This window comes from Urocitellus parryii, chromosome 5 (assembly GCF_045843805.1).
Source record: "Urocitellus parryii isolate mUroPar1 chromosome 5, mUroPar1.hap1, whole genome shotgun sequence".
NCBI lineage: Eukaryota > Metazoa > Chordata > Mammalia > Rodentia > Sciuridae > Urocitellus > Urocitellus parryii.
Window position 1 is genome coordinate 57698944 of NC_135535.1, and position 18829 is coordinate 57717772.

The 18829-nt window shown below is 39.8% G+C and overlaps 1 protein-coding gene across 2 annotated transcripts in view; it reads right to left on the reverse strand.

Annotated features, from left to right (window-relative positions):
• Os9 (OS9 endoplasmic reticulum lectin) overlaps window positions 1-7321 on the reverse strand; it is a 29078-nt gene extending 21757 nt beyond the window's left edge. For both annotated transcript variants that reach the window (XM_026398396.2, XM_026398395.2), the window contains exons 1-5: window positions 7147-7321; window positions 6545-6715; window positions 5690-5753; window positions 5180-5256; window positions 4866-4964 (exon numbers count right to left, since the gene is read on the reverse strand). In XM_026398396.2, the coding sequence (XP_026254181.2) occupies window positions 4866-4964; window positions 5180-5256; window positions 5690-5753; window positions 6545-6715; window positions 7147-7308 (573 nt within the window). In that variant the 5' untranslated portion in view covers window positions 7309-7321. The remainder of the gene's footprint in view (window positions 1-4865; window positions 4965-5179; window positions 5257-5689; window positions 5754-6544; window positions 6716-7146) is intronic.
• Window positions 7322-18829: the final 11508 nt, after the last annotated feature.

The window sequence follows — 18829 nt, forward strand, 5'->3', positions numbered from 1 at the left end:
TAGGGATCTAAATTTATTTAATTCCATATTGCTAACAATTTGTATCCAAGCCCTTATGAAGACTGCTCTTTCAACAAATACTATGGGGCTGGGGATGTGGCTCAAGCAGTAGCGTGCTCACCTGGCATGCGTGTGGCCCGGATTCAATCCTCAGCACCACATACAAACAAAGATGTTGTGTCCGCCGAAAACTAAAAAATAAATATTAAAATTCTCTCTCTCTCTTAAAAAAAAATACTATGCAGTTCTCCTACTAAGGAGGCATGGGGACCATGAAACTTCACCATGCCTGACGGAGTTGTAGGATTTACCTAATCACACAGAAAATTAACTTGGGAGGTCCATGAGGACATAAGAACTAAAAATGAAAAGCAACCAGACAGAAATGCCCTCAGTGTTCTGCCATCAAACCTCCAGAGTCACCAGCAAAAACACCATCCTTTCATTTTAGGTACAACTCCAGAGCCCTCCTCCTGAGGCCAATTGTTCTTCCTGTGTTCTGTTTCTTGGTTCTGTCCATATTCTCTTCTCATTCTTTCTCCTGTACATCAATCTCTCCTGTCTACTGCAATTAGTGCTTACCTTTCCCCCATCCTTCATATCCAAACTTCTTCAAAGATTCCCACTTCACTTTCCTCAACATTTACCTTCACTCCATTGAAATTGTTCTGGCAAAGATCACTGAGACTTTTGCCATTGAGTCCAACCAATGGGCTGGTCAGGGGTGATGCGATATAGAGGATTCATACTTTTCATCAGGCTCCTTTTCCCAACTAACTGAATTTTTTATTTCCATGTAAATATTTTGCTTTTAAAATAATCCTTGTCATCACCTCTATATTAATATGCCCCTCTGTGATATGTACTTAATGTGTGATATTATTTATTCTGCTTGTTGTATTGTTTACTTAACATCTATCTCCTGAAGGCAGGACCAGATCTCTTGGTCATCCTTTTATCTCCAGAAATACAATCATAAGCAATTTTCTTTTCTTTTCTTTTTTTGGTGGGTGGGGGTGGGGTGGGGATAGGGTACCAGGGATTGAACCCAGGGAACTCAACTACTGAGTCACATACATAGTCCCCCTTTTTTAAAAATATTTATTTTTTAGTTTTCAGTGGACTTATTTTTATGTGGTGCTGAGGATTGAACCCAGAGCCCCACACATGCCAGGCGAGCATGTTACTGCTTGAGCCACATCCCCAGCCCCCATACCTAGCCCTTTTTATTTTTCATTTTGAGACAGGATCTCACTAAATCTTTTAGGGCCTAAGTTGCTGAGACTGACCTTGAACTTGTGATTCTTCTGCCTCAGTTAGCCTCCTGAGTCACGGGGATTACAGGTGAGCACCACCATGCCCAGCTCTTAAGCAGTTTTCAATCCTCCTCTTCCTTCAAAGTTCAGAGTAGTCAACACCATGGATCTGTCTTGAGACTCTTTCTGGGTTCCATGTCACTGTAGTCCTCTGTGACCTCTTCTTGGTGAAGCTCTTTTCTGCCAATGTTTTCTATGATGGCTTCCTCAAGTTCTGTCCCCCTTTCCTCACCATATACTGTTTATTTGAAGGATTTCATGGATGCCCATGTCCTCCATCACAACTAAAATGATGATGACCCCCTGTCTCTGGCCTTTCTCCTGAGTTCCAGATCCTGTAGATCCATAGTATCCTCAGAAATCTCTACTTAGATGACTGATGGCCTCTAGAAGTATCATATTCAAAACCAAAGTCATCTTGTTCTTTTACAAGCATTCCTTTTCCCACTATACTTATCTCAGTAAGAAGAACCACCATCTGTCCAGGAATCATTCTTGACTCCTCCTTCTTATGCTATTGATCCCCCCTCTCCTGGAAATATCTTTCTCAATAAATCACTTCTTCATCCCCAAACCACATTTATTTCTCACCTGGATTTCTACAGTGTCTATAACTAACCTCTCAATCATTTGCTAATACTCCATCTAGAGTGAGTCTTCAAAACCAAAACTGAATGTCATTGTTAGGTTTACAATACTTCATAGCTCTCCATTATCTTGTGGTTATCCAAATTCCAGTTACAGAGCCCTTATGATCTGTGATCTGTCCCCTAATAACTGCCCAGCCTCATTTTCCACATCTTCTTCCCATGATTATCCCTCCTGTGCACTTTTGGGACATGCCACTGGCTCCTGTTCTCTAGGCCTTTTGTACTTGTTGTACCTTTCACCTGGCACTCTTCTTACCCTCTCCTGCCCCACCACATCTGCTGGGCTAGCTTCTCATCCTTCAATCATCAGTTCAAAAGTCACTTTCCCACAAGGACTTCCCTTTATCCTATACTCAGTTCCTCTATTATGTGCTCCCTTGCTGTGCATTTCACCAGTCACAATGTTTATCCCGCTTTGTTGTGATGGAAGCCGTTGGTATCGATGAAATACTTCTAAGAAACAGTATATGGTAAGGAAAGAGGAACAGAACTTTGAGGAAGCCATCATAGAAAGCATAGGCAGAAGGGGGCTTCACCAAAAGAGGATACTACAGTGACATGGGACCCAAAAAGGACTTACCTCAAGGACAGACAGGACCATGATGTTGATCTATCTCCTAAAGGCAGGATGAAGGCTCTCAGTGCACTGGGTATGTGTTCAATAGATAAGAGGAAGATATGGTCTTTGACCTCAGTTACCAGCCTACCAAAAGTACAAACACTGAAAAAACTCATTAGAATACAATGATGTTAAATGCTACGATAGTCATGTCCGTATATAGATCCTGGAGGGTATACAGATGTGAATGTCTGTATGTGAAGGACCAAAGGAACTCAGTTTTCTGGGTTATTCAAGAAAGGTGACATTTGAACTGGCTTATAACTCATTCCATTCATTCAATGGAAAAGTGGATACTACTTGGTGCCAAGCACCACTGTAGGCACTGAGGATACAGCAGAAAATAAGGCAGACTGTCCCTTCCTTCTTGGATCTTATTTTAATAGGGTTATGCAGAAACAGATATTAAACAATTTCAGATAATGATACATGCCTTGAAACACTATCATTGTAAAACACTGTAGCTGCTTACCAGGATGGGAGTGGAAATGTGTGTGTATCAGATCTCCCTATATAGGTGTCATTTAATTATATCCTGAATGAGGGGATAGAGCCAGCCTTTGGAATACTTGTGGATGAATGTTCTAGGCAGAGGGAACAATGAGACACATTGGTTCAAAGGACAGAAATAAGGCCAGTGTGGCAGAAACACAATGAGTATTTTTATCTCCAGCCTATATCTTGTCCCTGAATTCCTGAGTCACAGAGCTAACTGCCAAATGAAAATCACTACTGGGATGTCTAACAGGCATCTCGACCTTCATATGTCCAAAACTAACCTAATTTCTTCCCTTCGCCCTGCTCCTTCACACTTCAATAATTCTATCATTTCAGTTGCTCAAGTTAAAAACCTGGGAATCATCCTTACCTCTGCCCCACAGTCAACCCATTAACAAATTTTATTGGCTCTACCTTCAAAATATATCTAGAATCTGTTTCCCACCACTTCCACTGCTACTACCCTAGTCAGTGCTAAAGCTTTGGATAGTATTCTTTGTACAAAGTGGAATCACTGAAGGTTTCTAGCACTGAGAAGAAACAAGTGGTTCTAGTGATATGTCAGAGTTAGCTCAATTAGCTCACATGAGCCAAGTGGTAAATTTTTGCAAATGTTGCAAGATGGATTATATCACATTGATAGGAGGGAATATTTATACCACAGATATTGATTGGCAAAAGCTGCAAATCAGAGCTTCTCGCCAATTTGGGGATATGCGTATTAAACACTTGCCAGCACCCAATTGCCTGTGCAAATCTTTATTACAGAAAAATAACTGATTTGTGCCATGTGGTTCTCTACAGGTATGTATGTTTTTGACTGTATTAGAATCACCTGAACTTTTTCTACCATATAGCTGCTTGACTGCCTACCTGCCTGTCTCCACTCAGTTAAGGACTACCAGATTAGAACTGCATGTTAAGAGGTTACTGATAGTGATGCAGATGAGAAATGAAGACACCAATCATAAGAAAGGAGAATTTTAGAAATACCTAGTTAAAATCATGAATGGGCTTTGTCATTCACTCTGAGAGAACTAGATTCCTTTCTTTCATCTTGGTTCTTAGTTAGTAATTACAGACACCAGCACACAATTGCCTGTGAAAATCAAAAGACTCTGATTCTTTTGTTAGCCATCTGTCTTCCTCTCTAGATGGTGCATTACTGAAGGTCACTAAATCTTCACATCTGAGACCAATGCCTCAACACCCAACTATAAGACCTTCATAAAGAGATGTTAAATGAAGAATGCAGAACAATGAAGCCAAGTGAATTGGCACATGTCTGGATTCCCAGCGATTTGTAGGCTAGGAAGGAAGATTGCAAGTTCAAGTAGCCTTCAGTTCAACTAGCCTCAGCAACTTAGCAACATCCTGTCTCAAAAATTAAAAACAAAAAGGACTACGGATGTAGCTCAGTGGTAAAGTGCCCCTCGGTTCAATCCCTGGTACAAAAAAAAAAAAAAAAAGAAAGAAAGAAAGAAAAGGCAGGACAATGAAAGAGGAAGAGTCAAGAACTGACACCCAGGTTTACAGCTTATGTGACAAAAAGGAGGAATGTGGATGAGGGTACACTAACAGGAGGGGAGGATCTGGAAAATGTTGACTTGAAATACCTCTGAAGAGTCAGACATTGACATCTAGCTAGCAGGGAAATGAGTCTTAAACTTTGGGTTCAGGCTCTAGGACAGACATTCTCAATTAAACATGCAACACTACCTCCCTCCCTTAGAATGTGGATTGTCAATGAGGTAGTATAAACTTCTCTTCCTCAAGACTCACCCGAACCTCAGCCTCCCGGGGCCTTCCATTGAGGTCACACTTGGATCCGTTACCATAGGTCTGGCTGTGGTAGCGTTTCAGCCGATGCTGCTTGGAGGCCTGGAGAAGACATCAGGTGGTGGGGGGAACATAAGAAAGACAGCAAGGTGGAAAAAGGCACTGTGCCCCCACAGGGACTTTGAGAATCCAAGCCCTAGGGGACTTTGTCTTGATGGCTACTAAGCCCCAAGAAACATGTCAGCTAATCCTCCCCTTGTCCCAAATGTCAGTCTGCAGTCAGATCCATCTCTCTCCCAACCCCACACTTCTCCCACCTTGGCTGTCTCATCATCCCAGTCGAAGGCCGATTGGTAGTAGCCGAGATAGAGGACGTCACCTTTGATCTCTGAATCTGCAAGAAAAACCACAATGAAGTATGTTATTCTCTCTCTCTCTCTCTTTTTAAATACTAGGGATCAAACCCAGGGCCTCATGCAAGCCAGGCAAGTGCTCCACCACTGAGCCACTGAGCCACATCCCCAGCCCCATGTCATTCTCTCTTAAGAGGACAGAAAAACCATAACCAGGCTCAAAATAACATGGTGAGTGCTCAACAGGACAGGAAACAGTGTTGAGCATCCAGGTGAACATAGGCCTCGATTGTACAAGTTTTTCAGAGCATAGAAATTGTTCAATATCCGCATATGTTTAAGGATCTTATCCTTAGTAAATCTTGATAAAAATGAATGGGAAAAAAAAAGACTAGAAGAGAAGGAGACTGGAGAGGTAGGTCACCTTCTATGTTAGGGTGCTGAGAACTTAGGGAAAATGTAGGAGTGATTCACCTTCCATGTGATACTGCTGGATGTGGCGTCCATAACAGAATTCATATGTCCACCAGTCCTTGGTCTGATAATTAAAAAATGAAAAATCAGGGGGACAGAGTGCAGATCCCTTTTCTTAGAATCTTCTGGCTCATCTATTTCTCTCTCTCTACTTCCATACTAATTTTTCAAGACTCTCAGTGAGCAGGGACAGCTGTTTTCTTTCCACAATTTAGATATACCTCTAAAATCTGGCTGTTTTCCACCTGTAATCTTTCCATTTCTCCTGTTTTAATTTTTTTAAATACTTCCCCCTCCTCATAAAGAAAAGAAGTCATGGTATCCTAGAAGCATTCAGACCAGGGAAACAGAGAAGGCCCTAAAATCAAGTATTACTTGAACTTCTACCACATTTCTTGCACTGTTTTAGCCACTAGGGATATAGCTTTGACAAGATAAATTCCCTGACCTCATTAGTGCTAGTTTTCAGACCAACAATAAACAAACTGATTCACCTAATAAAATGACTTTGGATCATGAAGAATGATATGATGAAAATAAAGTAGGATACTGGAGCACAGGGTGATAGGATAAGTGGTAACTTATGTCGGCTTCTCTAATGAAGGGCCTGCCCGTTCTACCCACACTGACCTTCTTTAGGCACCTCAATCTTGACTTAACCTAGTTTGAGATATTTTATCCTCTCTTCTATATTTAGCAAAGTGTTATAGAGTCTTTGCTTCTTTCTTGTCTGGATTATTATGTCTAGTCCAACAAAAGCCTCAACTCCTACAGGTCCTCTAGATCCTGCTCCACTGTTCTTAGATGGACTGTTAGTTCCCAAGCCCTCGTTCCATTCATCCCAATTTCTTTCACCTTCAGCAGGCAGGGAGCATCTCTCATTGGGCTCAACAACTCAGGGATCCCAGGCCCTTGGTAGGCAGGTGCCTCCTCCTCCCTTTCACGCTGGAAGTGAATAGCTCCAGCTGGCAGGCGACACTCATAGCGCTGTTTGTACTTAGAAGAAACAATCACCACATCCGAAGCCTGGGTCAGGGAAAGAAGGGAGGGTGGGGGACATGGAAGCAAAGAGAGGCTGGTATCAGAGAGAACAACGAGATCCCTCTTCAGACCCTGGGGAAGAGCCCAGTCGAAGACAAATCCTCCAGCTGTACTGGGGTATGTGTGTGTTGGGGGCGGGTGGAAGGATACTCCCACTTATCCACTGGGGCGGAGTCTCAGTGTTTTCTTGAGGAACTGGAACCTGAGGTTGACAGTAGGAAGCCCCACCCCTCCCATGCTGGGTCTCTGGGGGGAATGTGTCTGCCCGAGATCCCCAGGTGTCACCGTAAAAGCCCTACCTACGCTTCCGGACTCCTTTAGTCTCCTACCCCAGATTCCGCAGCTGCCCTTTCTCCTCTACCTTTCCTCCTCTTCCTCTTCTCCCCAGGACCCTCGTCCCTTCTACGCCTTCTCACCTGCCCTCCCAAGACAGGCAACGGCAGGATCTGTATCCCATATCGCATTTCACTCAGTTCTTCCAGGTTCAGGCTCCCAACACCTCCTGTCAGGCTTGCAGGTAATAGGAAACCCAGAAACAGCAGCCCCAACAGACTGGACAGCAGCGTTTCCGCCGCCATCTTTCGTTCCCTTTCTTATCCCGACACTCCTTCCGCCCTAAACCTGGCAGCAGCCTCACCGCGCCCATTAGCGCCGCAAGCTCTCATTGGCTGTATTTTCTGTCCCTCTTACGTATCCTCGTCCCATTTGTAAACGTGGCCTCAAACCCTTCGGGGAGGTGGATCCGGGCGATAAGCAAAATCAATTGCTGCCCGTGATTGGTCAGAGAGATCAACTAATCATCAGCGAGGTTAAACCCCCACCCTCTCTCTCAGTTTCAGAGAGGCGTGGCCTATGCTCTGGGTTCTTCTAAGCGATTTTTCTCTGGCCTAGCCCAGCTGTCAGGCGCATTTTTCTTAGTTTTTCAGACCTTTCTTGCAATGTATCCCGCCCCCGCCGGGCGGAGTATTGAGGCGGATGGGTGGGTGTGTGGAGCACCCCTGGAAATTACTTAATACTTTTGCAAGACAGTTACCATACAAAACCATACCTTTTGTCATATATCCATATTACTTACTCTAGGGCAATCAGATAATTGTGTCAGTACCTTTCTACACGATCCTGCAGTTGTCCTCCAATAAAATTATCCTAAAGAAATAATGGGTCTTCATTATTTGTGAGGATTAGGGCTTTGTGTGGGCGAATGCACCTAATATTATCCAGGCCACAAGGTAGAAACCCCCAAGAATAAGGAGGGAAAGGAGACAACAGCAACAACATTTTGGAAACTGTAAAGCAAACAGGAATAGTAACTGGTTTAGCAAACCTGAGAAAATGGATTCCTAAAAAAAGATTAACAAGAGCATGAATATAGCTTTGGAAAACCTTCTCTAGGGAATCTCACCAGCCCAGGAGAAAAATCCCAAAGATACTCTCATGAGGATTTTCTTAATGAAATAGACAATGAATCCTACTATTAAGCCCTTGACTTTTATGCCGCAGCCCTCACACACTTTCCAAACAGCTTTTTAATGTCCTTACTCAACCATAAGCAGACAGCCAAGCGTCACTAGATATTTAAGAAAAGTCTTTAATATACAAGAAAGAAACCCAGAAAACAAGAAAGAAAAAAGCAAATTAGAGGAAACAGATATTGCAAAGGAGAAAAAAAAAGACTAAAAATAAAAAAGAAAAGTTCAAATATGTCATCAATATATTCAGAAAAAAATAATACAGTGAATTTATAAAGTAACAATGAAAAGCTATTTTTAAAGTAACTCCTATTCAGATAAGCAAAAAGAACTCTTGAATATTGTTACCGCTGTTGACCGGTGACGAGTTCTTGCTCCCCGATGTTGAAGAATAACACCAAAGAAGCACGCCGAGGCAAGGTCAGAGTAGAAATTAGAAATTTATTAAAGGACAGAAGAAAAGACTTCTCCCGGAGGAAGAAGGGGACCCAAAAGGTGGAATCCGTGGAAGTGCAGTTATCTCCCCTTTTTATAGTTCTTTCAGTGATGGAATGTAGGTTGGTAGGCCCGAGGGGTAGACACAGGTGGGCCAAAGAAGTAGTCTGAGCAGGAAGGACTTCATTATCACTTCTTGGTGATGGGCTATCTCCAAATCTGCTGGGGGCTATTCATTAATACTTCTTCCAGGTGGACTTTGGCCTAGGGCCTCTTCAGGACTTCATTAACATTCCATGAGTTGTCCTGTTTTCCCTGAGTCATTCCCAGCATGGCCTCCATTTTAGATTTCACTCGGTATTAGACCCGATTTACCTAACTACACTGACTACCTAACTTTAAATCTGGCTTCAATATCAAAACCACAATAAGAGAAAAATTCAAGAGAAAGAACATAGAGAATAAATTTTGTTCTACTTTAAGATAAAATTGATAAAAATTAGAGGATCAGTTCAGAAGGTTAAACATCTAAATAACAAGAATTCCAGAAAGAAAACAGAGAATTGAAGGGAAGAAATAAGTAATTTATAAGTAGATTGGTAGCCTTCCATGGTGACTCATGCCTGAAATCCCAGCCACTCTGTAGACTGAGGCAGGAGCATATCAAGTTTGAGGCCAGCCCCTGTATCTTAGCGAGATCCTATCTCAAAATTTAAAAATATGTATATATATAAGGACTGGGAATGTAAGTCAGTGGTAGAGTGCTTTTGAGTTCAATTCCCAGTATCTAAAAAATAAAATAAAATAATAAATGTCTTTCCCTGAAGAAATGAATCTCCAAAGGCAAACTAGGTATCCAGCATATCAAATCAATCCCATTCCAAGTCACATCATTATAGAATTTCAGAACACAAGAAGACAGAAAAAATTTTAAAAGCTTACAGAGAAAAAGGTCAAGTTGCAGAAACAGATCAAAAGTCAGAATAGCAGTAAGCATATCAACTCATCAATACTGAGATCTAGAAGATGATAGAAATTGCCTTCAAATTTTTGAGGAAAATTATTTTCAACCTGGAATCCTACACTGAGCCAAACTATGGTTTAATTGTAAGCTAGACTACTTTAAATATGCAACATGTCTCAAAATATTAATATTCCATGCATTATTTTTCAGAAAGGTTGGAGAGGATTTATTACATCAAGACAAATTAGCAAACCAAAAAAGAGACATGCAAGATATCCAAGAATCAGGATCCAAAAGAGATACAAAAGAAATCTCCAAGCCAGGCATGGTGACTCAAAGCTGTAATCCCAGCTGCTGGGGAGGCTGAGGCAGGAGGGAATCCAAGTTCACAGCCAGCCTCAGCAACTTAGTGAGGCCCAAAGCAACTCAGTGAGACCCTGTCTCTAATAAAATATAAAAAGGGCTGGGAACGTGGCTCATTGGTTAGGCACCCCTGGGTTCAATCCCCCCACTAACCCCCTGCCCCATACAAAAAAAAAAAAAAAAGAAAGAAAGAAAAAAGAAAAACAAAAGAAACCCCCAGGGCAATGATGAAAGTAGACATCAAAATGTACTGCAGAACTAGATATCAATTCATCAAAATTAGAGCAGTTCAGAAAGGTTTGGAAGTGATTTCTTTAAGAAAATAAAATTGATAGGGTACCTATTGCATTTCAACTTATAGAGAAGAAATTTGCCTAACCATAAGACGGTTCAGAGACATATTGGTGATAGGTAGGTAGAAAACTAAGGAGGGAGAAAAGACAACTATTAACTGTGAAGAAAATAAAAAGGTTGGGTTGGAAAAACAACAGAATTTTGTTTTCTTTGATGTGGTGGGTGTTTCTAAAATAACTAAAAATTATGGGAAAATGGAAATGACTTCTGAAAAGCATACAAGAATCCAAAAAGAAAGTAAAGAATTAACAGGTCACAATCTAAATGAAGTCAGCAAACTAGAGGTATTCAAAACAATGCAGTCATATTTAGGAGGGTAGATATGAACTTTGCTTACCTGTCTGTTTTATAGAGGAAAGGATGAAAGAGCCACTTGAGCTGCAAAATCTAAGAGATCCTCCCTGCTGGGAACATTCCCTCCCCTCTGCATTCTCAGGGATCTTCAAGAAAAGTTGCCTTGGTATCCAATGGAGGATGGTGGTATTAATAACCACAGTGGTCCTTAAAGAAACTTGAAGGGGGTTATAGCTCAGTGGTAGAGTTCTTGCCTAGCATGTGTGAGGCACTAGGTTCGAGTCTCAGCACTGCATATTTTTAAAAATTTTTTAATTCTAATTTGTTATATATGACAGCAGAATGCATTACAATTCATATTATACATATATAGCACAATTTTTCATATCTCTGGTTGTATACAAAGTATATTCACACCATTCATGTCTTCACACCTGTACTTTGGATAATGATGATCCATTTGGATAATGATAATCACATTCCACCATCATTTCTAACCCCATGCTGCCTCCCTTTCCCTCTCACCTCTCTGCTGTACCTAGAGTTCATCCCATGCTCCCCCTCCCTACCCCACTATGAATCAGCCTCCTTATATCAGAGAAAACATTCGACATTTGTTTTTTGGGGATTGGCTAGCTTCACTTAGCATTATATTCTCCAACTCCATCCATTTACCTGCAAATGCCATGATTTTATTCTCTTTTATTGCTGAGTAATATTCCACTGTGTATATATACATTTTTTTCCCATTTATCTACTGAAGGGCATCTAGGTTGGTTCCACAATTTAGCTATTATGAATTGTGCTTCTATAAATATTGATGTCAGCACTGCATATTAATAAAATAAAATAAAGTTTTTCTGACAACTAAAAAAAATTTTAAAAACTTGAAATCTGAATTTGTGTGTGTATGGTGCTGGGGATTGAACGGAGGGCCTTGTGCATGTGAGGCAAGCAGTCTACCAACTGAGCTATATCCCCAGACCATAATCTGATTTTAAAAACAAAAAACAAACAAAATCTCAGTTTGTAAATTGAGTTTAAGGTAATTCTGCAGAGGAACGTGGAATGCTCCAAAGCACTTTGCCGAAAAAAAATGCAAATCTACTCCAGGCAAATGTCCTCTCATCCTAGGCACCAAAGAACTATAAATCATTTTCTAAGGAAAATTATTAGCTCAAAATAATCATAATAAAATCTAAATACACAAGGAACAAGACACCATGAATTATATCGAGAAGAGAAAACAAGACTTCAGATATTGTAATCATATGACATGAGTTATAAAACAATTATGCTTACTCTATTTAGAAATAAAAGAGAAACTTGAAAATATATTAGAAAAAAAAAGAAATCACAAAAGCAAATATAGCACATTTAAAACAAAAGCTCTAGAAATGAAAATGAGAAACAGTGGAATGAGAGGGACATTATTACCCTATGTGCATGTATGATTACACTACCAATGGGACCCTACACCATGTTCAGCTAGAAAAGTTGTGCTCCATTTGTGTACAATGTGTCAAAATACATTCTACTGTCTTGTATAACTCATTAGAACAAATTTTAAAAAAAGCTGAATGGATAAGGTAGCTAGTTTAAGAAGCAATTATTCACCGGGTATGGTGAATTCACAAGCCTGTAACCAGAGCAACTCCAGGCCTCTGGGAGTTCCAGGCCACAGCCTCAGCAATTTAGTGAGACCCTGTCTCAAAATAAAAAAAAGAAATGTGACTCAGCAGCAAAGCACCCCTGGGTTCAATCCTAATTATTCTTCATAGAAGAATTCCAGCTAGGGGCTGGGGATGTGGCTCAAGCTGTAGCGCGCTTGCCTATCACGCGTGGAGCCCATTTCGATCCTCAGCACCTCATACAAACAAAGATGTTGTGTACGCTGAGAAACTAAAAAATAAATACTAAAAAATTTCTCTAACTATCTCTCTCTCTAAAAAAAAAAAAATTCCAGCTAATAAGTGCAGAAAGTGTAATATACAAATTTAATCTCCCTTATCTGATATGCTCAGGATCTTCAGAAGTATTTCAGATTATGGGTTTTTTTTTTTTTTTAGATTCTGGAATATTTTTAAATACATAATGAGATATCTCGGGGATGGGATCCAAGTCTAAAAATGAAATGCCTTGTTTCATATACAACATATAAAATAACCTTAAACACATTGTCTGAAGATAATTTTCTACAATACTTTTTCATTGCATCTGCATTTTGACTGCAACTTGTTACATGAGGCTAGGGGTGGAATTTTCTTTTGTGCAAGTCATCATCATATTGGCACTCAAAAAGTTTTGGATTTTGGATCATTTCAGATTTTGAATTTTGAGATTAGTCATGCTCAAACTGTAATGTCATGATTTCACAATTCTAATAGAATAAATGATCTAGGTGGCAATTTTCAATGATGCCAAAAAAATAAGAGACTTAAGGGTGAATCAAGCTGACACTATGTGAATACACTGACCAAACTTAACATCATGAAAGGAGGGAATCAGTGCTTCTTGAGGTGATACATTAGGAAGTATAGGTGGGTATTCTGATGCATGCTTGTAATCCCAGCAACTAGGAAGGCTAAAATGAGAAAATTCTGAGTTCAAGGTTATCTGGGCAACACATCAGGACCCCATTTCAAAACAAAACAAAACAAAACAAAAAAACAGAAGGAAGTACGTTCCATTATCTATGAAGGACTGTTGTTAAAAAAAGGAAGACTAAATATAACCACCAGTTTATAGGAAATATGAGAAACAGGGGATTGTGTTAAATGACACCACAGAAATGTAATAAGGAACAAATAGGATCAATGTCCCAGTTTTTTCAATAAATACATTGCAAAGGAACAAAAGAGGGAGAATTTTATGCATTAAAAGATAATCAAACAAATATAATATATAGATTTCATTTTGATCCTAAATCACACTAGCTATAAAAAGACTTCAAAGGATCTGGGTATAGCTCAGTGGTAGAGCACCTACCTAGCATGCACAAGACCCTGAGTTCAATCCCCAGTGTGCACACACACACACACAGAGTTTTATGAATCAATTAGGGAAATTTGGACACAGAATGCTATGTGATTTTAATAAATTATTAAATTTTGTTAGATGTAATAATAGTTATTGTGGTTATGTTTTTTGAAATGATCCTTAACTCTTAGAGATACATATTCATGTCTATCAATAGAATGGCATAATGTATGGGATTTTCATTAATAATCCTGTGGGAGTCTAAGGGGAAGTGTTGAGGTATAGATAAGACAAAAAATTAAAAATAAAAAAAATTAAATATATTTTATCATGGTCGAAGCAGTGAACGGGTACCTAGGGGTGCATTATACTTTTGACTGTGAATTGTTCCATTTAATTTTTCCTCCAGCACTAGGGATTAAATCCAGTACCTTGTTCAAGCTAGACAAGCACTCTACCACTGTTATGGTTTAGGTCTGGAATGTCCCCCCAAAGGCTCATGTGTTGAAGGCTTGATGTCCAGTGCAGCAGTGTTCAGATTGAGGCTCTTAGGAAGGGATTGGCTCATGAGAGCTCTGATCTCAATAGTAGATTAATGTATTGGTGAATTCATATTTGATGGCATTATTGCAAGGTGTGGAAACTGTAGGTGGCAGAACCTAGTAGAAGGATGTGAGTCCTTTGGGGCATGTCCTTGGAGACTATATCTTGTCTCCAGTGTGCAAAATGTTGTTCTCTCTCTCTCTCTCTCTCTCTCTCTCTCTCTCTCTCTCTTTTCCGCCCCCCCCTCAATCTTTTGATCTCTATCTCTCTGCTTTCTGGATGTCATGAGGTAAACAACTCAGCTCCACCATGCTCTTTCAGTCTCTGTATTGATGCTCTGCCTCACAACAGGCTCATTGAGCCAGCTTATCATGGACTGAAACCTCTGAAAATGTGAGCCAAAAATAAATCTTTCCTCCTTTAAGTTAGTTTTTTTTTTTTTTTTCGGGTTTCTTCATCATAGCAACAACAAGCAGACTAACACTGAGCTATATCCCCAGTTCTTTTTTATTTTGAGATAAGTTATCCTAAATTCCCAGGTTGGCCTCAAACTTGTCATCCTCCTGCCTGAGCCTCCCAACTAGCTGGGATTATAAGTGTGTACTGGCTTAAAATTTCCTTTAAAAATCTCAAAGAAGGGCTGATGGGGGGGGGGGCGTCACAGCTCAGTGGTAGAGCACTTGCCTAGCATGTACACGGTCCTGGGTTGGATCCCCAGCACCACAAAATAAACAAATAAACATGAACTTTAAAAAATAGTTTAAATTTAGCTCGAAATAACATTAATGAAGTAGAAGATTGATCAGAAGAAATTATCCAAAACGAAACACAGAACACCAAAGAGAAGAGTGAGAGAATAAGATATATGAAGAATGAAAAACCTAATAGGAGTTCCAGAAAGAGTACAGAGCAAAGATTTTCCAGAAATAATGAAAAATACAGGGGGATAGGAAGGGCAGCAGAATAAAATAGACATTATTATTTCTGTATGTATATAGGTGACTGTATGACCAATGTGATTCTGCAACCTGTACAATCAGAAAAGTGAGAAATTATACCCCATTTGATTCAAATGTATGAATTGTCAAGATCATTGTACTGTCATGTGTAACTAATAAAAAAAAGAAGAAAAAAATAATGAAAAATACAAATCAGCACAGATTCAAGAGGTGCAACAAATTTCAAGCAAGATAAGTATTTGTACGGGCTGAGGTTGTGACTCAGTGGCAGAGCACTTGCCTAGCATATGTGAGGCACTGGATTTGATCCTCAGCACAACATATAAATAAAGAAAGAATAAAGGTACATCAACAACTAAAAAATATTTTTTTTAAATTTGAAAAAAAAGATTAGTATTTTTAAAGCCTATATAAGGCTGGGGTATTTTAACTCAGCGATAAAATGCTTGTAAGCATGAACAAGACCCTGGGTTCAATTCCCTAGCACATACACAAAAGAATCTTTATATAGACAGAAGACAGGGAAACTGAATAATACCAAAGGATATTAGCAGATATTAGAAGCAGCCAGAGTGTGGGTTATATGGGCATATGGCCTTTATCAAAATTCATTGATACATCTAATTTCCAGATGTATTAAAATATGAAAAAATTCATATCTTTGAATCAATGATATATATGCTACTTACAAGGAAGAATACCTAAAGTCTAAGAATACAAAAAGATTAAAAAGATAAAAATATAATATAAAAATATTATACCATGCAAACTATAAATAGAAAGAATTTGTTTTTGTTTTTGTTTTTTTATTTTTTTGTTTTGTTTAATGGCAGAGACGATGCAATGTTTTATCAAACTAGTTCTATGGTCTCCTGACCACATAGACAAATTTCTAGCCACTTGTTCAGGCCATATGATCAAGTTCTGGCCAATAAGATTTGAACAGTAGTGATGGACATTGCTTCCAGGCCTGCCTTCTAAAATACTCTGTGCTTTCTTCCACATTCTCTTCATCCCCTACCTGCAGACTGGATTACAACTCCCAGACATTTTGGCCACTATAATTTGAAGATGGTGGATGTCTGTCAATCTAGTCCCTGAATGAATGCATGGAGCAAAGCACACTAGCACTTCCACTTCTAACACATGCCAGACTCTGTAATGAACAATGAAATAACTTTTGTTAATTCACTGAGTTTGGGGTCTGTGATTGGCATTTCTAACCCTAACAAATATAGATATTTATAGAGCAAGTGGAATACTGCTATAACAAAAACAAAAACAACAATAAAAATATTTGACATTAGCTTAGCAACCAGGTGGCTAGAAATTATAATATGCATTTGGAGATTCAAAGGATGTCAATCAATTTGTGTCAGTAAATGAAATTTGTGTTAGGAAAATAGAAACATTTCTAAGTATTTTGAATACAGGGAATTTAATACAGATATTCATTTAAGAAAGGGTCACAAATGATGGAGCAGTGAAAAGAGACGTTAAGATGACTTAAAAAATTAGTAAAACAGGAAGCCACAGGGGCTGGGGATGTGGCTCAAGCAGTAGCGCGCTCTCCTGGAATGCATGCAGCCCGGGTTCAATCCTCAGCACCACATACCAACAAAGATGTTGTGTCCACCGAGAACTAAAAAATAAATATTAAAAAAAATTCTCTCTCTCTCTCCCCTCTCTCACTCTCTCTTTAAAAAAAAAATGCAGGAAGCCACAACACAGGGAGCAAAAGGGGAAATGATGTTAACCAAGTCCAAAATAGCTGTGCTGCTGAAGCTCCTGGTACTATTAAACTAAGCTGCCTGAACAGGAGCCCAGGAGTCCCTTAGTCACTGTTATCACCACTGCATCTCCAGCCATCTAACAGGACCTAACAGGAAATCAGACAGGAAGCCTGAGAAAAATTCTTACCGGCCAGTGGGGAAGATATTGTGAAAGAATAAATGTTAAACTGAAAGACCATAGACTCTGTGTAGAACATCACATTATGCAATGACAAAATATTTTGTAAGCTGGCACCTGAAATAACACAAAATGCACACCATATGCTCTTGAGCCTAGAGCTCTAGGGGAATGGGTTGGAAAGAATCAAATGGCCAGCATGTATCAGCAACTCTTGGCTGCATTACAGACATAAAAATGAGCTTAGGAGGGAATTGGCCTTTTTCCTCCTAGCAAAAGTGAAAGGCAATCACATGTTCTGAAACTTTGGACCTTGAAGTATTGGAAATTCAATTGCTTTAAGACCCCAAATAGTAGGGAATAAAATCAAGAAAGCCTTTGACCAAAAAGGCTTTCAACCTGTGACAAATGTGTCTTCTCTTAACAGAGAAGAGCATACAAGTGGGGAAGCAAAGAAATAAGGCAGATTTAAGAACTAGTCATAGGAAAGAACTCTGGATATTGTTATCAGTAGTAAATGGAGCCCATTCAAAATAAAAAACCCAGAAACTAGAACATTTTTGTTTTAACAATCTTATATAGGTATAGTTGACTTAAAACACACATATTTAATGATTACCATTTGAGTTTCAATATGTAAATGATAGACCCAACCTGATCTTTTATTAAAATTGGGAGCCATCTCACCACAAAGCCATGAAAAGATAATTTCAGCTTTACTATAAATTACTGCAAATTCTGAACCTGCTTGGAATGCCTGCCCGTGTCTTGAACTCACCCATGCCTGGCTCTCTGACCAGATAGCAGCCCTCTCTGAAACTTTAGTGACACCTCATAAATATTGGCCTTCCCTGGCCATCCTCTCTGAGGCTCTAATGGTCCTCATAAATTCTGATGTTGGGGCCAAAAAAAAAAATGTGTAAACTACCATTAGTGTGATACTTGTCAGAGTTCTGTTATCTGTAACACCCCTTTTGTGTAACTTTCTGGGCTATAAAGCTGGGCTGTAGGAAAGGTGGGGGGCTGTCTTGTTCCCGCCGTTTTGGGAGGGAGAGGCAGCCCAGCCAGTCGAAATAATAAGCTTGCTTTAATTTGATTTTAATTGGAGTCAGTGGTCTTTTCTTGCATCCTGGTATAACATTTTGGAGGCCTCAGCGAGATGACCCTGCCTGACCAGATCACAAGACCAGACTGCTGGAAATTCTGAAGCCGGCCTTCTCTCCAGGGCTCCGGGATGGAGAGCCACTCTAGGGGGTGTGCAACTTGAGACGTTCCAAGGCCTCGGAGTGAGCCTTCAGTCCCGGAGCACTGCAGTGAACTGCCACACTAAAACTATTAGCAAGCACCTGGTGGAGGAGGCCTCCATAGGTAAGTGGCGCCTTTATACCCTTGATTTTACATTTCAGGTTGACCCTCTGTGAAAACATCTGGTCCCCTTGTGGGGACATCTACGGTGCCACTGGTGTAGGAGATTTTTCTCTTATCTGCTCTGTTTTAAAGGTTTCTGTCTGTCAGCCATAGTCTGGAGCTCCTTTCTGTCTGTCTGTCTTGTGTCTTTGTTTCTGGCCCTTTAAGACATGTGCAATAGTGTGTTGATATTATAAATTGTTTCTTGGGAATGATCTTGGCTGAATGTGTGTCTAAAAGATGATGTTTTATTGTAACAATCTGGTATCTGAATGGGTTTTTGAAGCATTGCACAATCTTGCAGTTAAAAGTTGGGTTTAGGTAATTGTTTAGTTTATGATTTCAGATAATTCATGCCAGAGAACTTAAATACTTAGGATGGAAAACTAAAGAACTCTACTTCCAAGTTGGCAAGTAACTT